Genomic DNA, 23,919 nt, shown 5'->3' with positions numbered 1-23,919 from the left:
GCAGAGAGCAAGTAAACACAGAGTGCAGGAGTGCCCTGAGTGAACAGCAATAGCAAAAGCATACTTGATAAATATATAAACCATCAATATATAAATCATAAAAACTGTTAACAGTTCCCCAGGAATCTACTTTCCCCATCTACAGTAGCACTCTTCCACCAAATATACAAAGGGGAAAACAAACACATATACACACATGGGAGGGGAGAACAGCTAACACTGTACTATTTTGTATAACTATAGTCGTGTTATTTCTTTTTTCAAAAATACAGTTCTGTATACTAGTAGAAGAATAATGTTAAGGAGGGAAATTCAGTTTCTAGCGGGGCTTTTTTCAGAGTGCTATTAATACAGCAATACTGCATGAGTAACTACTGTGCTATGTTGTTATAAAAATACCCTCCAACAAATTTCTCTACCTTTTCCCATGTACCTTTTCCTTCCTCTCTTCTCCAGGACAAAAGAAAAAAAAGGGATAATTTAGAATAGGCCCCAAGCAGTACTGAAATAACTACACCTGCCCCATTCCTAGTGACGTCCTCCATTGGGAACAAGAATTTTTAATTCACAAAAATTGGAGAAAGGTACATCATGAACACCCACTAAGAAAGGGAAGACAGAAAACACATAGCCCCGAATAAAAGAGAAGCTGGCCGCGGAACAGATGGCTGATAATTTTCTTGGAAAACTTTCTGTCTGTACCCTAAGAAATCTTTTATCCACCAGTGCAAAATTCAGATCACCGGGTCCCTAGTAAGTAGGGTAGGTAACCAGGAAGATGAAATAAACTGGAGTCCTTCGTTTCTCAATTTCTAGTAAAAGGCTTTACCCTCTATCGGCATTTGCAGTGTGGGATTTGACTCCGTATTCACRCACCTTCTAACACGCATTTCCCGCACCGATATTTTCGCAGCGACAAATCCATGTTACGGTTAACGGTGCACAGCGAAACAAGCAGCAGCAATCATCAAAGCAGAATTAAAACACCCGTGCCTTTTCAAGCAAGGGCCTGAGGTACAGAGCAAAGCGCTTCTCCGTGTCCGGCCGCGGCCGCGCGGCTCCCGGCGGGAGGCAGCCCCACGAGGTGGCACTGTCTCACTCGCTTCCCCGCCACGGCCACAAAAGCGGAGCGCACAACTCCGGCTATAAATTACCCGGCCAGACGGCTCTCATCGCCATGCCCAGCGCTCGAAGGAGATGCAGAAAGGTCTGCTTCAATTCCCTCTTTCTCAGGCAGGTCAGGATCGGGTCCTTCAAGTCYGTGCAAATGCTTTTAGCCCCACAGCTTTAAATTACGAAAGGTGACATGTGACCTCTGGTTTGTCTCATGAGATCAGGCACAAGATTTATAAATATTTCAGAGAGCTGGTTCTTGCCCTAAACAAAGGGACTCTGCGCATTTTGTGAGGACGGATCCGGTGCTGGGGTGGGAGGACAGCAGACACACGGAACAGTGAGGACACCTCTTTCATCCTCATTCTGGTCTCCGCACCTTTCACATTTTCATACGAGCTTTTACAGCACAAACCACTAGATAAGCATCACCTCCACAAGCAAAACCGGTGGGAGCATAAAAGACGTGAAGAAGTGGCTGGAGAAGCAGCTAAACACAGGGAGGCTGACAGAACTCCAGCATGCTCCACTGGCAYGCTTTCTGGCAGCTTTAATCACCAATCTTCCCTATAAAATTCATAAAATGTTGCCTTCTCAGTCTCTGCTTTAWAATGGATATTTGAGCAGAGCAGGCACTGTACCGCTGTGCGTGCACGCGCCCTGTGCACACATGCACGCACACGCAAGGAGGGGAACATTCTTTGTGTACCTTAACGTCCCATCTTCCTAGGATGATTTCCCTCTTTCACAGCTTGACTGTTTTATAACAGATTTGATGCAGGAGAAGACAAATTGTCTCACAAAGAAGGAACGACAAATCATCTCACAGCTCTTAACAGGTTATTTTTTTTCCCCTTTAAAAAGGAAATTTCCATAACAGAAGCGTCCGTCTCCTTACTAGGGACGTCAAACATCCAACGTTGGGATGCGATGACTTAGCCCACTGGCACGAGCCAGGGTCACATATACCACTTCACGACTGCCAGCTTCAAAGCATACGAAACCTCCTTCAAATACCAGCCTCCTACCAACAACGGTTAAAAGCCATGGGATACTTAACTGCATCTACAGGAACTGACTTTAAGGCTAAGTGAAAGGTCGGAGGGGGGAATCAACCACGCCAAACAGGTTTGGTTTCACAAGACAACACGTCCAGGCTCTGCCAGGAGCCGTGAAGGAGCCAGCCCAGGGTGCGCACCCTGCACACAGGCCTCCCCAAGAAGGTCCACACGGCTCCCGGGAGAGACCCAGAGAAGGTCTCTGTTGCACCAAGGAGCTCTTCTCCCAAAACCACAGAGCCAAGTGGGCAGCTTGCCCTCTCACCTGCACCTCGTGCCCAAAACACCTCTTTTCTCTAAACCTCGGGGCACTGCACTCAACGGACTCCCCCGCACGCTGGCGTTAAACCCGTGTTTCACAAAACAGAGCAGGCCACGCTTTCCTCCAGGCTGTGTCTGTACAGACCTAGAAGAATCCTCCTCATAGGTCCTGGAGGTTTGGGTCTGCATAATGCAGCAGCTGCTTGTTCAGTTGTTCCAGAAAGCAGCACTTTGTTTTCTTTTAGCAACTTCCGTCTTGGTAAGCGGTACTGGATTGACAATCCCAGAGCCCAAATTCCTCCATTAATCTAGTTTTGTGGTGTTTTAATACCYGAAGCACAAAGTGAGCTAAGTTAAAGGCTGGTATCTCACCAACTTTTTTTTATTATTTTTTTTAATGTTAAACTCTTATGTCATATAAGAAAATTAATCCTTTAATACCAGGATTTCCTTCTACGTACCCCCCTCTGCTTGCAGTAAGACACACTGTGACAAAGCAACGGCACTAAGTCCAAGAGCTAGAACGCTGATCAGGAAAATACCCAACGTCCTGGCTGAATCCGAGGGAAATGTTCTAATCCAAACCTCGCCGGCAGCTGGATAATCTGTGTCTTAATTCAGCTTCCCAGCAGGCACTGGCCTGCTTGTGCGAGAACAGCCAACCCGCTCTAGGCGCGAGGAGAGCGGGCTGGATGCTCTTTTACCAAGCATGACCTGGGGCCCAAGGGACTGCCGGAATCACTGGCTTAGTTTCTTGCACTTGGCTATGGGATTTCGGGCAGTGGTTCTTGCCCTGAGTCCAGCTCAGCTGCCATGGGAGTGTGCGCATCCGAAGTCAAGCACAAAACGTACCACCGTAAATCACCGTAGAGAGCAGCGTTGTGACCCGGGGGAGCGTCGAGAGACTGCTTATATACATATTTATGTATATACACTTACGCAGCACTGCCAGAGCACAGTGTGCTGGCAATATCTGGTCAGCACTCAACCCCATGCTAAAAAAAATATATGCGTAGGAACTGTCCCCTGACCAAATCCCACAAGGCGTGGGCAGCACACAAGAGCAGGAAGGATGAGCCGCACCGTGCATGCGCTCCCTAGCTTGAAGGCCCAGCTTCCCAGCAGGGTGCTCCTACAAACTCCAGGAACGCGACAATAAGGTAACTTCCCCTACAGGCAAACGTGTCATCTGGCTAAACTAATACCATCAGCTAGCGGTGTATGATCAATACTGCCCGAAGGAAGAGACCGGCTTGCTAAATGGTGACAAACACAAAATCACAATGATTAGAGGTCTAAGAAGAGCAAGGAGGAATTCCCTCAGCTCCCAGAAAGGCTTCTGTACCTCAAGGTATGTGGTGATATTGCATGGTTTGACACAATACCATTATGGCCATCTTCTTCCCTTGAATTTGGCTTTTAACTGATGCAAGTCCTCATCCGAATGAAAAGCCACTTGCTGAGATAAGTAACAACCTATCCAAAAGCCAATACATTCTGCCCCACCTTCACCCAGTTATAAATCCCAGTTCTGAATTTCAGCTTGCACGTGCAAATACATCTCTTTTGTCCTGCCTGACTTTAGTGCAGAAAAGCCTCCTTTTGCCTCCCATGTCTGCACCGRGTGCCATCTTTAATGATGATGTATGGGTGTCCTTTTCCCGAGCGGGGCTGTGGGGAGGGGGTCAAACATGTGATACCGCCAGCGTGTGTATCAACAGCAAATTATAAACCGTGTCAATCCAAGTTAATGCAACGCTGTAATCCTCTTTAACAAGAGATCAAATCAGTGCCATGAGTTATGTTCATTCTGTAATCTGATAAGAAATAGAGTGAGCCTCTAATAAAAGAGTAATGAGAGCCCTTAATGATGCTGTTAAAAGGTAGTGCCAGTTAAAATATTGCTGTTGTTCCAGCTGATTAGATCACTGTTGCATATTTGTGCAATCTTGTTTCACCTGTCAGAATAACCTGAGTCGTCGTGGGAGATAAAGGTGTTTGGACCAAACGTCTGTGTCCTTAAGGAATGTCTCTCCTACAAGTTATCAGACTTCCTGAGGTGAAAAAATGATTTTCCTCGAAGTTAGCAGTAATTTGATATCATACCTTTTTTTTTAAAGGGTCTGCATTTAGTTTCTGTTCCACAAACACAGAGGCAGCCATTTGCCCATAGCAGATACAGTGCAGCAATCTGAAGACCTGTATATCAAAGCTGACGGAGAAATGCAACAAAAACAAAAGCCACACATAGATCTTCCTGGAAACACAGACTTCACCCAAAAGTACTTGCTAAAACTTGGCTGTTTATAAGATCCAGCCCTGCGGATATGGCAGCTCTGTGTGTAATGAAAATATGCTCACTTGTCTATGGATTTGCAGGCTTTCAGCAGTAATCTCTAGCCTCGGTTTATCCRTAAAGAAATAAACCTACCTAGCAAAGGAGCTTTCAGTGGGCACACAGATGTCGGATCTCCTAAAAATTTAAGGCTGTTTAGAGCTAGGCTAACAGAGAAAGACTGCACAGCAGATCCGGGTTCAGCTATCGGCTCTGGCACAGACCTGCTGGGTCACCTCTGGCTACTAGGCTCTCAACTCCCATGGATTTCTAGGCTGAAATGCCTTTTGGAAATAGGGGCTCTCACTTCTCTGTTCCCTACGTGTAAAATAGATATGACTGGTGTCTTCCCAGCCCTGTTGTACATGCTGGTGCTGTAGGCTGGTTCCATTAAAGATTACGCTGCGCTCCGATACTGGAGCAAGGGGATCAGCAAAGTACCTTCGGCCGTAGAGGTGGGAAAAGCATATTTCAAGGGAAGTCCAAGAAGCGGCACCCACATGATGCCACCCTCAAACCAAGGTGAATCGTGATCTGAGAAAGATCAATCCTGGATCTAATCCCGGATAATTCCTGCCTGAGACAGCTCCTTTCCTCCGGATAACCACTGTAGCGCAGTCACATTCCAACTTYTGCCTTCAGGTTCCTTGTCTCAGCGCAGGTCCATTTACATAGCAATGACCTTGGACTGATTAAAAAAAACTTGGCCCAAGAGTACTATAAATGTATTTAAGTCCATAAACATACACCCCAGGATAACCATAAAAATCACCTTCCAGTGTATGTTTTAAAATACTACCAAAGAGGGGTTAAAATAGAGAAGAGCTGGAGGCCACCAGTGTCCCACACATTACAACATAATATATGTGAGCACGAGGTTAAACAGCCATGCCCATGCGTAGGGTGCATGAAAAACTGGCAASTGGAAGATTAATTGCCTGCACAAATGCTATTATTCCAACCAGCCACAAGAATAAGAAAGAACGTGGCAGTGATGTTGACAAAGGCACTATTTTATTTGTATGTTTCTTTTCTCAAATTCAGGCTGTAAAACAATCGTGGAGTCGCTGTTCATCCCCTTCTCCATTCAGCGCTCAGGCTGCTTCTCGCATGCRTTTGCTCTTTGTTTCCCCAGCCAGCAGGAGCAGAGAGTGATAAACTCGACGTGCCAAATCCCCAACGTCCAGGCGTCCCCCAGCCGTGCCAACGCTGCACAGGAACCTTCCAGTGAGGCCAGCCGTTCCTACTCCTATTTTAAGGCTTCTCTGCATGCCCAGAGTAGTGTCGGATGGCTTAAATGTACAGGGGACTCAGGCCCCAAATACTTACATCTATCATTTATCGGAGGGCTTTAGACGGCCTCATTGCTAGAGCACCTGAGCTGCACGCACTGCTATTTACCCCCCTCTGCGCAGTGCCATCGTCCTCCCCATCAGACTGGGGCACCGCTGCACAGGGAGCCCGCGGCAGAGGAAGCGAAGCAGTCCCAGACCACTGCCCAAAACGCATTCTTCCTCCTACCTTTGAAATTATTCCTAGGCCGTATTAGCCACTTAAATAAACAGAAAACAGCTGGGCATTACACTGCTACAGAGATTTATGCTTTCAAAGCACTTAGAGCAAACAAAGCGAGAAAACAGTCACTGACAACTCCCTTCTGCTTTTGCTCCTGTGGCACAGAAGGGCTCATGYAGTTCGTCACGGGCGAGGGCTCGGCGCAGTCAAGGAAGAGCCCAAATTCCTCCACCACTCGTCCCCGCCTCTGCCCGCCCCCATCTGCACAAACACATACATAGATATATGCACATGTATTTACTAGCATTTTCCAGGCACCTACCTGCCACTGTTGCCACTGGCAGAACTCAAGGGGAATGTTCTATCAGGTCTGTTCCTACAACTCCTTTCTTTTTTTTTCTTTCCTTTTTTTTTTTTTAAATACAGCTCATTGCTGCTTTAAAATTTCTCACACTACAGCACGGAGTACCCCACTGCTCAGATGTGTATTTATTTGGGGGTCATGCAAAGTGTATACTTGCATTTTCAATCTAGTAATTCTCACTTGCAAACAATAACATTACCTTCTTCTGTCACAAGGGAAAGCTGTTATCATTACTGCTTCCCTCTCCTGCATACAGGCTTGGACCCTTCTTTTTAATTTACGTGCAGTTTAATGCAGATGTTGTGTTCTTCTTGTCTTGTCCAGTACGGTTGTATGTTGCTAGAGAGGTGCTGTGGCCCATGCCAAATGCAAGGGCATTTTCAATAGGCATGTGAAGGGACCCCTGGAGAGGGACCACATTTTTCAAAAAAGTCACTGATTACAGCAGATATCTGCATTTTGGGGGAGTTGAACTAAAACACTCCTAAAAGGCCTAACTTTCAGACACTGGCCACTCCAGTATTTTAAATGTGTTTTATGTCTAGATATGAACACAAACAGGGCAAATCTGGGGCAGAAAGGAAGAAAGTTGAGCTAAATTACTCGCAGGTTCTCCACGTGCAAAGCAAGAATACCCACCAGGTTGGTCAAACGTGCTAAGAGTGGCTGCAAAGAGGAAGCAAGAATCATTTCTGAATGCCCACACTGAACAGGACAAGAAGTAATGGGCATAAATTACAGCAAGGGAAAAATTAAGCTAGACATTAGGACTAAACAATGCCAAAGAACATCCTGCGGGGAGGCAGCTGCAGAGAAACTGCTTAAGGAAAACTGTAATGCCTGCAATAGCAAAGGTAAGGCACATCCCTCGTGTTACAGGTAACCAGCAGGCATTTTGGCAAACAGTAAGGAAGGCTTAGACTTGTATTTGTATATTTGTCTCTTGTCTTGCATTAAAGCTTTGCTATGTATGTTAAAAAATAAAATAATACTATTAATAAACCATTTTTATGGGCACTTGTCCACAGAAGATCTCAAAGCATTACAGATTCTCTCCTTTGCAGAGAAGGGGAATCAGAGTGACAGAAACACAGAGCAACTTGCTCAAGGTCATCCTGGAAGCCGCAGAACTAGAAACAGGACCCGCACATCCTCATTCTTAGTGCACTGCCCCATCCATGTCCAAGTTTTGCTTGAAAACCTGATCTTGGCAGAACGGGATAGAGCTGTCCACAGGATATGACCCTCAGGCACACTTGCTGGTGTGCAAACACTGTCAACCGACAGTTTCATTCTAGAAGGTTAAACCAACATGAGGAGATAAGTGGCTTAAATGCCATTAACAAAAAGTATGGCGGGCCTCCAAAGTGACTAATAAACTTAATGTAAGAAATAAGTTCCCGCAGTCAGACAATAAGCAGCAGCAGCTGCTGCCACATTGCTGCCACCAAAGAATCTGTAAAACATGCAAGCGATGTAATAACCCGCTCTAAGTGGAGAAAACCCCCAGGAGACATTTTCAGTAAACCAAATGTCAAACACTGTCCCTACCACAACGGTAACTATGTCGACACAGAATAACATACATAGGGTCCTATTAGCTGTAGCAGGTTCTGAGGGTCGGCCAGACCCGTTGCAGTGCATGGTGGAGTCAAGGTGCCTCCGGAGAAGTATGGGGAATAAGGGTTATGAAGATGGCAGCCAGATAAAGAGCATCTGGGGCCCAAGGTGGCTATTGTGCAAAACTACACCACTCTCCCAGCTGTTTCAAGCGCACTCCACATTTGCATCAATTTGCTGAAGGATTTTAGCTTATAGAATGCATTTTCTAGGCAAATTTTGGAACACAGGTGACTGYGGCAGACTGAGAACGAGGAGGCAATGTCACCTCCGGGGAGAGCAAACATAGTATGTTAATTCCTACATTCTTAGGATCAGTCTCACTGTCTTTTTTTTTTTTTTTTACACCTTCCTCTAGACACAGAACATGAGCTGTCTTTCATTTAGATAGAGCAGGAGTCTGTATGCCTATGTAATCCGTAGGACAGTGCAGTATGTATTATATGCAAAAAATGACAGACGCCCTTATCTCATTTAAAGTTCTCAAAGCACAAGTCATAACCAGCCAACCGGGCATAATATTAAGATAGAAAAATACTGGAGTCATGTGTATTATTATATATATGGTATGATCTGGTTCTTCTGATGCATAAACAGCCACCTGCTAATTACCCTCAAACAAAAAGATGTGGGGAATGAGCAGCACGACCCAGAAGGATTTCTGTAGGATGATATGATGGCAATAGGAGTGTATACCTATCCCATCCCATGGCTTATTTGGGGTGATCCAAAACAGCAAAGACCCCAATTCCATACAAGTATGGAGATCCCTTCCTACTGGGAAGCACAAATAGCTGCTAGGTCAGATCCTGCATTGGAGAAACAAAATGCTCGTGATTATCCAAAYAGTCAATAATGCATATCTAACCTCACAGTGCCAAAGACATGTACGTCCCTCTTTTCCTGTGATCCAGGTATGGGGGTGGAAAAACTGATCACTTTGTATGGCCGGGGGAATAACTCTCACCCTACATTTCCAGCACATTTCCTTTTGTGGCAAGAGGATCTAGCCTATATTCAGAAATTAGAGCAATTTTCCCATTTAAAAAAAGAGAGAAAGGAAAAGAAACTATGAGAAAGAGCATTCCTATGATGAAACAGCACAGGTCCTACTATGGATGCAAAATGCCTTAGTGCCAGCTTACTGAAGAACTCTTACCCAGAAATCTGTGCAATTTTCCAAAAGGCAACAGTCTAAGAACAGCAGGCATTTGGTTGGCATTTTCCAAACAGAGGAATGACATCTCTCTCTCTTTCACAAAACACAAACATGTTCACAACCCAGGGGAAAGATGTTTCTCAAGCCTTCCACATCCATTCATTGGAAAAAATTATATCACCTCCTTCCCACGAAAAGCCTAKCATATGGAGATTTAGTTCAAGAATGTAACACAGAAGAAATATGGGTGTATACACAGAATAACTATCTAGCAACTATATTTCCTTATTAATTTACAAGTTAAGGCATTATAGTCTTCTAAGAAAATTCTTTATTAACAGAAATAAATATAAGCAATGTTTAGGTCTTGAGTGAATCTTGACTTAACTTTTCCAGTTATTAGCTGAACTAAGAAAATGCATACTAAATAGAATTTTAAACAGTTGAAATTTCTGATAAAAAAACAAATTGTTTATAACTTTGGATTACACCAGAACACACTAACCTTAGTAGTTTGTTTCCASAATCATTCCATAAAACCAGAAGATTCAAAACCAGAGGAATTTTAAAGCAGGAATCAAAAGGTACATATCAAGATTTATGAAAATTTCTCGTTTGGTGTCACTGTAATTACAGAGTGAAAGCTCAGCTAGACTGCCTGGACAGATGTGACCAAGACACCCAGGCTATGATGCCAGTGACAAATGGTTAACTGATAAGAAGAAATGGAGAGGGTGACAGACTGAAGAACAGGTCAATATCACGCTGTCATGAAGCCATTTGAGAAACATAATTAATCTATTACTCACCTGGCATCATCATTCATTGTACAGTGGTCAATAGGTGCCATGAAGCTCACCAGCTTGCTATGGACATGATACCTGAATAATGCAGGAAATAAGCAGGCAGCACATTAGTAACTATTAATGAAAAGGAAATGTTGCTGCTCGAATAGAAACGTAACAGTCTCTGAAATGCAAAGCACTGGCTTTCCTGGTGGCTGGTATCTAATGACTTACTAGTTGCAGGTGGCAGTTCCTCCTCTCTTCCCTCCTCCTACTTTCTTGTAACACGGATAGCAGAGTAATCAGACAATATGACATACTGAATAGCTGACTAACAAGCAAATCCCTGTTTATCACAGCCAGAAAGAGGACGTACAGCATCCATGAACTGCATGAGAGTATGTAAACATAATCCCGGACAGACAACCCTGAGAAGCTAGGGACAGAGGAGCTCTCTGTGCGTTCAGCTGCCCCTTCAGCTGGTGTCTCAGCTGCCTTCTGGAGCTCGTGCCCAAAGAGCCCACTGCAGGCAGCAGAAGGCTTGGAGCATCAGAGCCCTCCTCACAGCATCTGCCTCCTGTCACTCTTCCTACTTGTTTTGTGGGATCTAGGGGCCCTAAAGAATATCCAAACCCCACTCTGCTAGCCATGCCCATAGCCAGAAAGCTGTACCCTGAAAAAYTTATAAATGGAGCACGTAAAACCAGGCAAAGAGGGGGACGGGACTAAGACCTGTGCCAAGAAGAGAAGTGGCATGTCCAAGGTCATGCAAGTTGTACTTCACCTCCAGGTATGGGATCCCCCTCTTGCTTTCCACACTGGGCTAGGAACTTATAGTGGCTTTTCATGGCTTATATTCTAGGACCTGACATATACCATTTAACAGGGTACTGAAAAACTCAGAATGAGAAGCTGGCTTTAAACCTTGTGTCGAAGGGTGCAAGATCCCAAACCAATGGCTTTCGGTGTATACTACCATGCTGGCTACCCGTCTGAAATGYTTTATCCAAATTGCTGCTACTTTTAGAGCCTTACAAATAGCAGGCAAAAGGATTCATAAGCATTTGCCCAGAATCACCTTTCCACTCTGTCATCTCTGTAGTCCCTTTGTTTGCCTATGCAAGAACTTTCCCTGGAGGGAATTTTATCTCACAAGAATATTTCAGGCTGGCTCTCCAGGCCCAGCACACACTCACCCTCGCACAAGGGCCTCTCTGCACAGTCAAGGCTTTGTCACTCATAATGGAAGCAACTGCCCTGSTCTAAGGTTGTAAGGATCCAGCCAGGGAACAGACGCAGCACCTCACGGCTAGCACTGCACCAAACAACGTGTCTACAGGCTGAAATAAGGTCACTTACAAGATACTAACAACTGATGCATTCATACAGATCAAAGTTTGTACAGGGACAATCTGCAAATTGGTAAGGGGACTTACCTATTTCCATGAATTCTCAGAGACTACTTGTTTGGCCAGAACTAACTGTTCTCATGTTTTTAAAATCAGGACTTTCAAAATCCCAGCCTAGCAGATATAAAGTATTTAATTTCATTCACAGAAAGATATCCCATGCTGCAGCAGCACAGGACAAAAAATCAGTAACAAAAAATCCCATGTACACACATCACTCCCCTGCATCTACCTCAAGCAAAGGCACGTCCTCGTGAGGGAGAGCAGAGGTCAGGGCACCTGGGTTCTGGAGCTCTGCTGTGCACTTTTGGGAAAAGCTCACTTCCTCTCTTGGGGCCTCAATTACCCCATCTGTGAAGGGGACGAGTCCTCACCTCCCTGCAAGGCCCACTGCTTTTGAAACCACTTGGAGATCCTCAGACACTACAATGAATTAGCACCTTTCATCCAAACATGCTATAATATTAGAGATATTAAAAAGGAAGAATTAGGGAAACAAATGAAACAGTATTTGATACCTTGCCTTCCAGGACCTCAAAGAGCTTTACAAAAAAATGGTAAGCACTGCAGCCCCCATTTTAGAGAGAAGGAAAAAGAAGAACAGAGAAGAAGTGATCCACAGGACTATTCTGGAAAGATGCTGGAGCTTAACTGCATGTTGATCCAAAACACGGCCACTGACACATTTCTCTTTTATTGGTATTTTCCCTGAGGGGTCAGTGCAACTTTTATTTAGAGAAGAAAAAAAGGTACCCGAGATGTAAGAGGAGACTGACACGGGGAGATAGCGGATCTCTCAGGGATGCTGGCRCGCACAGATTGCGCACAGGGAGAGACTGCCCCATTACTCCTCAAGGTTTACGAGTCTGACTCAGTTGTGTGATGCTGTCAGTAGTTTTGACTGAATCATGAATATATCCAATTATGTGTGATGCTGACAGAAAAGAATATTGATAGTCAATAATTATAGGCTTTTCAGGCCAACAAAGTAGCTCTTCCCTCTTTTAATAAATTATCTTATGACATCTATCTTAAAAATTGCTATGCCAGGCCTGACCCAGACTGACTCCACTGACTTTCTATCAGATGCCATCTAAACTCACGATTTATAGTTTACTCACAAAAGGATGGTTAATGTTGCGGATTTTTCAGGAAGCGGAGCAGCTTTTCAGCGTGCCTCCCTGCCACAAACACCTCCTCCGCTACAAATCATGCAGTCACGCTAAACTCAGGGAGACTAATGTATCTGCTCTGCAAAGGGGAAAAAAAAAAAACATCCTCTCCACACCGCTCCTCTTTCCACACTGCAGCCTGGACAACTCTTCCAACAAAAATACAATGGGAGAGACCAACCCAAATTAGTGACCCAGGAGGGAGAATGTGAAATGCAGTGAAGCTAAATAAAGCTGTGATGTGATTTATAAAAATATTTAAAGATTAGACATCAAATTCCAGTCAGTGGGAAACAGACACCTACCTCACTTGAGTATTTCTGTAGTATCCCCTAGAGCTGCTATCCACATTTTAGTCAGTTAAATATATATTGCACAAGAGCTGTTTATGGGYTTTCACTGAAAGTTACAGTCCCAAATCACTCGGGCACATTTGAACACCTCTACCCAGGGTTTTCTTAGACCAACGGACACTCTTGTCAAGAGTTTGGTCAGCGCAATGCTCACAGGTTGCATCCAACTGATCCCTTACTCTAGGCTCAAAGAACAGTAAGGCTCCCCAGAGRATGCTCCTGAGCAAGACACCTGGTCTTAAAAGGCAGGAGTACTACCAGTGCACCCAGCACAAGCACAGGGCGGTCAGATTTTATCTACCAAAACTCCAAACTTTTGGTTTCTGGCGCAAACTGTCACCCACCGGATTTTCCTTCCTTTGCTGGCTTTTCTGTCYACTTTCTTCTTTATTTTGCTTCGTAACTTCTGGATGGCCAGCCACTGTCTGAGGAAAGCAAAGTGATAGTTAAATGATTGTTAAAACAAGCAGACAAATACACATTAGGTACATCGGACCTTAAGGCCCTTCCCAGTCCTACCTATTACAGCTAGAAAAGTGAAGGACACCAAGAACCTCAGGAAAACAGGTATGAAGCTCCAAATACCTTTGGTACTGCTTCTCTCCAAGAATATGGTATTTCAATAATAAGCACTTTCCCTCACTCCAGCCACAAAGTGAAACACAGACCAGACCAGCTGATGCCAATGAAGTGATCACTAATCACCGAGAATATTCTATCTGCAGGGAAACCCATGGAGGACACAAGCTTGGCTCCATTTTTATCCATTTTGATTACTGATAATTTTCAAGAATCTTTAGAATCAAAAAGAAAATCTTTACCAAATGCTAAAATCTGTAAAATTGTCTCTAAAGGTACTGCTTTTCTGTTTCAGCATTGATTATTAGAACGACTTCTATTTTGCATATAGAAAGCCYGGAACAGAAGAGATGGTCTGCCACATCTTAAACTGATTCTTTAAATGAGACAGGTTATGCTAACTTCATGAACAGAATTACCATGATACAGTAGATGCTCTCAATTTATTTCCTACCTCAGTTTTGCAAAGCATATTGAAAATTAGAAGCAAGTATTTCTCTCCACTACCTCTGACTATTAAACCTGGCAAATCTCAGCAAGAAGCCCTATATAATGCTCCATCTATTACTGTGCAAAGCTAAAAAAAGAGAGGAAAGCAATAAACAATTTCAGAAAGTGCTGTCTGATCCCTACCTGTACTTAGAAGGGAGAGCTCAACTTCTCAAACAGAAAACTTCATCAAGCCAAAGAAGTTTTCAGCAGGGGAAAACTTCTGCTAGTTATAAATATTTTTTTTTTTTACGAAAACGAGCATCATCTTACCTGATTTATACAATGAAAACCCGACATCAGGGAAAAAAATCTAGCAAAATCCAATTACTGCAATCTTAATATAATCTTAATTACTGTAATCTATTTTATTGTAAAGTCAGATAAATGTACAATGTAATCACCACTTAAATGTAATTTTGTCTATATCATGTTAAATTATAGTGAATAGCTTTCCATAATATTCCAGACATACACAAAATAAATTTGACACATTGCACTAAAATTTGGGTAATATTTTACAAGAATAAAAGTTATTTCACCAACACAAAATTTCCTAATGCATTTTCTCCCCCTCCCCATACACACACCCATAGCACTTTTTCAGTGGAGAGCCCTATTCCAGCATTTTCAACCTTCCTTTGCTTTCACGCTTTTCTAAATTATAGCCCACAGCTATTTAAATGTATCCTGTTCATTAAGTGGTATTTGAAATATTTTTTATTTTCTAACCATAGAATTAAAGTGAGAAATAAGAGCTTCCCTGCACAGAATTATATTTTATTTTTGGCAGGAAGAAAACATTCCCTGATGCTGTTTTAATTGTATTTGTATCTTTTCTTGCAGCAGGGAGAAAGTATACACAGGAATTGTTTTAACTGATCTCACTACAGAAAGTTTGCTCCCCTAATACAGTGACAAATCAGAGCTCATAATGATAAAATGCCAAATTTCAGCAGCAGGTGGTCACTTCACCCAGTCCCTGCTTACTAGAGTAGGGCAAGACGCCCTTGTATTTGTTCCTGTGCATGCTGCATGAACCACGGAAAGACAGAAATGTCCAAAGTCTGGTAAACTCAGATTCTGGCAGTGTGATCCATAACTAAGGAATGTGCTACAGAGAATGACTCACTTGATTAATGTCATATTATTTTAATCACTTGTTATGCAATTTATTACACCCAGATGTTTTCTCAAGTGTCATTCACAATTTTGGCTTCTACAGTGAACAGGACTGGGACCCCAAAAGTAGCTGCGCACTTCTGGACAGGGATGCAGTGCTGGGGTGAAGCTAGTGATGTTGCAGACAGCTTCCTGCTTACCTGCCCATTGCTACCTGATCGTTGGGGTCCAATGAGCTGGTTTTACGCTCAATAAGTTCTCGAAGGAGCTAGAAGAAGAAAGACAAAAATCTTATTTAAAAGTACGGTAAAAGGAGATTAATGCAAACAGGTTCACGGATTTCTCAGAAGACTTAAGAAATTAGTTGCCAGATTCCCAAAGCAATCTGTGGGCCACATTTTTTGAAACTTCCTTGAAAACCCCAAGCCAAGAACCAAAAGCCTTTAAACATTTCCTCTTCACAGAAAAGTTCTCCAAGGGTTAGGGTTAGGGTTAGGGTGCATGAATGACGCATGAATGATGAGAGCAGAGCCAATGGCTCTAGAAGGGTCCAATCAAAGAGGCAAAACCCTATGTAGGTTGTCCCCCTCTTCCACAAAAGCCCCCGCAGAACATGGGACTGGAGCATAACACTGCAGGCTGCCTGGACGAGTTACCATATACAAGTTAATTTCAGATGGATCGAGGAATAGTATAGTCTTCCCTTCAACACATCGCAGTTTATATAGGTGACATTTAGCATCATGTCATTCATGATCTAAAAGGGTTATGCAGAGCCAGCGGGGCACAATGAAGCAGCACTGTGGTCCAAGCACGACCAGTCCTACACGGAGAAAGCAAAGTGATGACCTAAAGCCTAAGCAACCGGAAAGGACCAGAAGCCACCAGTGCCGTGCCCTGCAGTCACCTTTTGAGGTCAGCACCTATTTTTCAGAAGGGCTTAACAGTGAAGTTGGATGGTAATAACAGCTACAACTTTGCCAGGAGGCAGCTGGGGTAGCTCCTAGGTATTACTAGATAGGCCCACCATTCGGCAGCTCCACCAGGAAGGCGGAGGAAAGCGCCCAGCTCCCTCAGAGGCCAAATGCCTGACCGGTCCCTATGGGGAACACGGCTCAGAAGGGCCAGGCACAGGGTCCTGCACCTGAATTGGCCGCTGAGCCTCACGCACRAGGCAGCCGCTCCTCACCCAGAGTCGCAGACTGACAGACTCGGCTAGTACTTCCCAGACCTGTACCACTCCTTGGCTTTCAGAAGGACAAAAAAAGGCCTGAATTTTCAGACACTGGCCCAACTCCCATTGACGAGAGATGCAACACGGGAACCCCCCCCTCCAGAGAGCTACAGTGAGACCAGTGCCCCCCCAAGCCTCACCCCACACTTCGAGGGAAAGGGAGGACTGAATCACTTCACAAAACAGAAATCAAGCACTGTTAGGCAATAACGTTTGCTCCGAGGAACAGCCCRGCAAAATGCTTTTTACAGCTAGAGCAGGAGTGCTCATGCAGGCTTTTCTGTTTCTTTCCATGTCCTGAGGGCTGGGTTTTGTCCTTTTGTCTTGCTGCAGCCAGGGCATATTGCGAACAGCCTTTCCGGATACTTGGCGAGTGCTGCATGTTTATCACCACTCACTGCAAACTGTACACAGTGTGCCTTGGGCATTAGCCAACACATTAACACGGAAAACAACACAAATCCTCCCAAACTGAGGTGCACAGACTTTTAGACATCGTCATTTCACTGACTAGAGAAGCTACAGTCCAGAAAGGACCTGAAACAGCCCCAGATCCAGAGCTCAGAGCCCCACAAGGTCCACGACGATGCTGGAGTTGGGAAAGGAGGAATGGCACTCTTCCTCTAACCTGTATTTTTGCTTATGTAGGAGTGCTGGACTGCAGCGGTCTGTCATGGCACAGCAACAGCCACGAAAAATAAGGCTTGGGGAGCAGCCATGGTCCTGGCTGTTGCCCTCACCTGCCAAAGACAGCACGCATAGGCAAGGCAAGGGACCAGAAAGAAGCTGGCAGCAACTGGAAGCCAGCAATGCGGGAACAGAAATGCCAGCTCAAGTGAGACGACGGCACTTGTGAAGGCAGCCCACCCTTGGACCGCCCCGGGGGGCCGCGGCTGCTCCTGGCGAGCGTGGCCTCCCCCCCCCCAGAAGCTGCCCTGGGGCACTGCGCCGTGGGGGACTAGYGGACCCCTGCTGCTCTTGATCACTAAGTGCACTACTGAAATGAGGGCGAAAAAAAGGCAAGCACCCCATGAAAGGAAAATAMCATAAAAGTAGATGGGTATCACTTTTATTTAAAAATAAAAAAAGTATATTAAAGACACTCAGCCAACAGAGGAAATATTTATACCTATCCACATCTTTCCCCTCCTTCAAAGCATATATCATATAGGAAGAAAAGAACAGGAAGAACATAATTAAAACCCTCCCATGACTCTTTCCCCCCTATTTGCTTATTTTTGGAGATTATTACCACAGCAATTACATTTAAAAATTTCAGGAACAGAGGCCACTGGTTTATTATCACTAGAAAACAGCAAGCTATTTCTCTGCCCTGTTTATCTGATTGATTCCCAACATCTTTCTGGCACACAATCTATCAGTTTATCTCTCCCACTTCATCACAGTCACTTCTGGCAGCTAAATACAAGATCCAAATCCAGTGTTACACAGACATACGACACAGTAAACCTGTGTAACGCTGCTACTCGGCAAACAGCTGCCCTTAAGGCTAAGCAGAAATGGGATCTTGGTTTCTAGTCAATATTCTGTCAAAAGCAAGGTGGGAGGGAGAGTTTTAACAGCAGCAAGAAATGGTGCAGCTAAGTTTTAGCAGTTTCATCCTGTACCAGCAGTAAGACATGTTTACTGCCTCTTCTTATCTTGCTTCTTTCGTGCAATGCATGGAGAAAACTGCTGAGCAGGAGTGGCAGAGGCTAAGCCATGAGAACACAGTAATGCCACCAGGCATCCTAGATCTGTTTGGGATGGATTACCCAGCTTGATCTTCAAGCACAAAGACTTTGCTACTGAACTACTTCAATTCCCAGGAGTCTTGATCAGCATGTCTGGTTGATTCCTAACACAGACCCTATTACAGCACACATGATCAGCTGGAGAGCTCTACTTTGTCATCTCGGAAAAAACTCCTAAAGAACTAAGCAACAAGACATTTTCAGCAGGACTTGTTCTTCCTTGTGGCTCACCAAATCCAAAGACTGGTAGACTAAAGAGTTCCACCAAGATCTTACGGCTGTGTCCACCCTGGCTAGAACAAGGTGCATTTGTTAGGGCAGGTTCCTACTGCTGTACTTGGGAAGTGGGCAGGAGTTTGTTGGACAGGACCACTCTCCTTTTGGCAAGGCAGTGTTTTACTTGATGGCTGCGATGGGTGAGGAATTGAACTGTGCGCCACTTCGCAGGCCAAGGCAGGGATCCCATTATTTGCTGGGGGGCAGCTCCATGTACAGAAGATCCTCTCACCAGAATTAGCAGGGAGAAGCTTTGTGCAACAGTACGAGACGAAACCCTGCACACGGTACTCTTCTGAACTAACCGGGCCACCAGCAGATCAGCCATTAGTTGAGGCAGCCGCCGTTTTGTTGACCTTAGGGCTGACAGTGAAATGCTCTTTCAGTGCAGTGGCAATGGCAAGCTTGGGAACAGTGCCGGGGAGTGAAGGGGGAGGGAGACAAAGATGAGGAGGAAGGAAAAAAAGAGCAGGGACAAGAGGGAAATTAGGAAATAGAAATAAAAGCTGCAAAGCATCTTATTACATCTAAATAGTGTACATCTTAAAGCTAAAGTTATAAATCATGCTAACAATGGTTACTAAAATAAAAGTGGATGTAGCCAGAGGCTACCACTGAAAAAGTCAGTCTAGACCTGCCTCGCTGCCTTTGGTCTTTAAGGATTTGATTAGTTTTTCCGCTTTCTAGTTCACAATCTTGCACTCAGCCCATGCTCCAGAGCCAGCAAGGGCTCAGGATACAGAATGAATGATAAATTCATTTACTGAGTAAAATAACACTGTTTTCTCAGCACAAGACTTAAAACACTTCTGAGGCTGTAATATTTCATTAAGCTTGGTGATTCTGGTTAAAATTTATTAGACAAAACAGAAAACTCTCATCAGACCCCATATATTCCATTAAGAGTGATATATGGTGTCTCCCAATGTCTAATTATTAACTAGGAAGTGTAAGTAAATCACTATCAGCATTAAGCCCTGATGTGTGAAGACAGAGTTTGGGTTAGGCAATTTCAGCATCAAAAGGCTTTGATTTGAAACCTATCCTTTTTTGCTTTCCCTCCTTCACCTCTTCACATCTTCCCTGAACTTCACAAACCTGACCTTAGTCTCCATGCAAACATGCACAACCTCCTACCTGCAGCTAAGTGCAACCATGTCCAACAGTCTGCAGCTCAACCACCGGCTCCAAACTGCTCCCACCGAAAGCTGTGACCAGGAGAATAAGCTACATGCAAACCAGCCAAGGGTAAATAGTAAGTGCAATAAACGTAGGCCAGGAACAGAACCTGGAACTATTCCTACTCCCTTCTGCGTTCTGGGCACATTTCCTGGAAACTGAAAATATTTCCCAGTGCAAGTTGCAAATCGGCAACTGCGAACAAAAGAGCAAAGCAAGACACACATGCAATGTGTCTGAAGGCAAGAGTTTCAAAAGCAGTGAGCGTTCACCTACCTCTGCTAACACCAAAGCCAGTGTTAAAATTCACACTGAAGTCAATGACGTGTTTTCCAAAGAGTTCACCTTAAAGTGACTCCTTTGCTATGCTAGCTAAAGAGATGCACGCTAAAGAGATGCACGCAAAGTACATTGTACAAAATTAGAGGGATTTAGAAATGTCATCAGGGTGTTGTTCAAGGATAATAGAGATTCATTTCTCATTTTAGAGGTCAATTTTCAGTTAGGTCTCATTTTCATGCACTATGTATCAGTGTTTCTAATACTACAGTTGCTGACCTTTTCTGATTTGCAGACCCCGACAAATTTCCAGTTGAGACAAAGACCTACATACAGCTGATATAAGCCTACTGACAAAAGGCTCACTTTTCTTCACCCTCAAAGACTGATTCAAATCAGTACACTGCAAAGGCTGATTTATAGTGTATCACAGGAAAGACTTTTGTTTACAAAGCTTAGAAATATAATTGGGACAAAATAAATACTTTYGCTCTGTTATTAGAGTCTTCAGTAAAGCCAGTAAAGGCATAGGTCATTTCTGCTATCRTGCATCGAAGCCACCTACGGCATCGTGCAAGCAGCACTGCTGCCCTTGAATCACCAAGTCACGCAGTGAATGCGAAAAGGTGAGACAGTCTCAGCCCAGTCACCGAACCATCACGGTGAGAGGAAGTCACAACAGTCACACTGGGCTTCCTGCACCAATAATATCATCAAACAAGGGGTTGATAATGTTCATTTCAAAACAATGAAAAAGCAGAACCTCATGCACCGTCTGCCACCTAAGCCTTTTGCTGAAAGCAACAGAAAAAGATTCAATCATGCGTGGATTCCTAAATAATGAGAAAAAATGTGAAAGCTTGGACTTTGGGTTTACCAACAGCTGTTCACCTTTACTAGAACATTTTGTCACTCCTTGGCTAAAAAAATTCTCAGTTTATTAGTGAGGAACTCCAAAATATTTGCAAATTGCCTAGGTAGACTTTTCCAGCTGAATGTGTATTTGTTACTACAGCAAGTAAACAAACAATTACTGCAGCTGAAGGTCTACTCACTGTGCCCCACTACCTTTTAACAAGAAATCCTTTCAAAAACTCAGGCAAATTACGTTTATCCTGTCTCAGGAAGACACAACATTACATGTCACACTGGAAAAATGTGTGATTTTTAAATCACCTTTTAGCAATTTAAAAAACAGTTGCTTTTTAACCAAATCACTCTGGGAAACAAAAGAGAGAAGCTGAGTGGGACCTGACAAGTTCAAGCAAAGAAATAAGAACATGAACACCAACTGCTTTTCCTCTTTCCTGGTGAAATTGCAAAATCACTCCACTCCTGAGCAGGAAGTTGACAAAGTTGCATTTTTTTAAATGTGATTTGAACACTCTCTAATTTCTTTTTTTTTTTCTCCTTTATTCTTTGGACAGACATGGTAAATCACATTAATTTTTCCTTTTCTCATATTTATACACCGTACAATTATTAAAAACTGTAAATTACAAAAGGTTGTTTCTATTTCAAGATCCTTTCAGCATATCTTTTACACTGCATTCTGCCTGGATGAGGCAACAAGAGGTCTGTTTTCCTCTCTCAAGCCCCCTCAGTAGTGGCATAACACCATTTGGATTTCTAGCAACACCAGAGAAAATTTAGACTATAGTTCATATGTTATTTTTAAATCACCTTGAAACTTTTTTTATACTTAACTTTCTGTAATCTATTTGTAATGTAAATATCTAAACTGCAGGATGAAATCACTGGACAGTCTCTCTTTTTGAAAATATTTTACTGAAATTCAGTTTTGTATATAACAGGCATTGACTTGCCTGTTTTCTAATAACCCATTAAGAGAAGTTTCAAATCAAGCTTTAAAACGTGTTATTAACCATCTACCCAGCCATTTGAAAGATACATGCCTGTGATAAGAGTATTGTATTGCCATTAACCTGTGGGATGGCTTGAGTCATCTCTTATTCACACAAAACTCTAAATGCATCTAATTAAAGCCACAAGATCAGCTGTCCATATTAATCACTCACCAGTTTAATTAAGGTAAACCAGCTTGTCAGAAAGCCAGTCTTCTCTCTATTCTTCACCATTATCGACTTTTAATAGTTCACTGGATTAGTAATTACTTGTTTATGGCATTATCAAATACCTTGGAGAGAGAAACACAGTATGTGCCCAGGAACTGCTTTACCCCTACTCTTGCTTGGCACACGAGGATAAATTTACCCCAAAATTAAGTTTTTTAAAAAGCCATACAATGTATTTAGACATAYGTACAACCCAGAAGAGAAATAAATAGCTAGAAATATCTTTACATGAGAGTCGGGGTTGGAAGTTCATTTTGTGGTCACTCAGATTAAAGTAGGAATTCTGGACAAGAAGCTACATAAAAAAGTCAGCGAGAACTCTCACCTGCTCTTAAACACACATCTTTCACACAGAGTGTGCAGGCGTACACAGCGGCAGCCCTCAAAGTTACAAGTCCTAAAATCAAACTTTTCTACAGCACCAAATCTTTTGCTAAAATAATTGCGGTATAGCTAAAGGAATGGAGCAAGCCAGTCCCTCGCTATTTAAATGCGCCCACCTGGGGAGCACGTCCCAGACGTCCACCAGTCCCCTTGCAGCGTCATGCAGCGGTGAGGGATGCCTGGCCCCGAGGGATGCCCGCCCGCGTCGCTGCACAACTGCTGCGCCCGAACGCCTCGGGGCTTCCTCGCATGTCCCTCATCCGCCCCGACTCAGATTCATTTCTGGAAGCTGTGGTGATCGCAAACAAGATCAATGACGGTGAGTTATTATAAAAAGTGACGGCATACAAAACAACTGAAACCAGGAGGAGGAGGGAGCAAGAGCGCAGGGAAAAAAAGAGATTATGTATATTCTTAATTCTCCTTAGGCATACCTGCTGCCACCAATGATGAACATTTGTTCTGGGAAGAGTTGCTACCAATGGATCGCTTAGCATATGAACGCTAACCTAATTCTTGTTGGAAATAAACCAATTTCAACTCTCTCCTTTACTAGAGGAGTATTTCAACCTAATAATAAAGTCTCCAGTGTAGCATGTCAGACCAGCAGCTCTCTGGTAGCAGGCTGGAATTTTAAGTCTTAATGCTGCAATATTGGCTGTAATGAATTCACGTAAATATGACTTCTAAAAATAAAAAGCCTTTTTCTTCCCTTAAAACCATGTATGAACCAGAGTTTAGAAGAAAAGGAAATGGAGTCTAGCATCTCACTGTTGTCAGTAATGAGGATCTTTTTGAAACAGTTAAACTATTCTCATCCAGTGGAACCTAAATAAAAATCTGTTTCATTTGCATTACTCAGCTCAGCTTTATGTTACCATTCAACATGGGCCATCACAATAAAAATTATAACTWCTTATAAAACAACTGAGGAATATGAGAAAAGGCAAAGTGGGATGAACAGACAGAGCAGAGTTAAATCCTGAATCTTCTTAAAATTCCACCAGCACTACATGGTGAATTCCATCAAATACCAAGATCTGGACAGTAAAAGTCTGTTCACTTGCAGTCTGTTTACTTTTTGGATATAAACTATAACAAAACAGTATAGTTAGTTATCCTGTTGTCACAAACCTATACACTTTCATCAGATCACACTCATATTTAGTTGCTCAGTTTCCCTCTGAAATATACAGGAAGTTGGTTTTTCATGTCCTTCTTTATCAGAATTTTTACCTTTAATAAATCATAACCAATCAACATAAACTAATTATTATAAAATGCTATTTAGAAAAATGAAAAGTGACATGAAAAAAAGTCTGGATCTAAATTTAAATACAAAGAGAAAAGTACCTATTGAAAGGTACCATATACTTTGCAATA

General features: G+C 43.4%; 1 protein-coding gene across 1 annotated transcript in view; it reads right to left on the bottom strand.

The window, feature by feature from the left end:
* Positions 1-23,919, bottom strand: part of AATF (apoptosis antagonizing transcription factor) — a 55,724-nt gene that overhangs the window by 6,904 nt on the left and 24,901 nt on the right. The window contains exons 9-11 of the mRNA XM_026071329.1: positions 15,535-15,602; positions 13,489-13,569; positions 10,235-10,306 (exon numbers count right to left, since the gene is read on the bottom strand). Coding sequence (XP_025927114.1) covers positions 10,235-10,306; positions 13,489-13,569; positions 15,535-15,602 — 221 coding nt within the window. The remainder of the gene's footprint in view (positions 1-10,234; positions 10,307-13,488; positions 13,570-15,534; positions 15,603-23,919) is intronic.

The sequence above is a fragment of the Apteryx rowi genome, unplaced genomic scaffold, assembly GCF_003343035.1.
Source record: "Apteryx rowi isolate R43461 unplaced genomic scaffold, aptRow1 scaffold_324, whole genome shotgun sequence".
Taxonomy (NCBI): Eukaryota; Metazoa; Chordata; class Aves; order Apterygiformes; family Apterygidae; genus Apteryx; species Apteryx rowi.
Note: the sequence above shows the minus strand (reverse complement) of the source record. Positions and strands in the feature narration are given on the sequence as shown.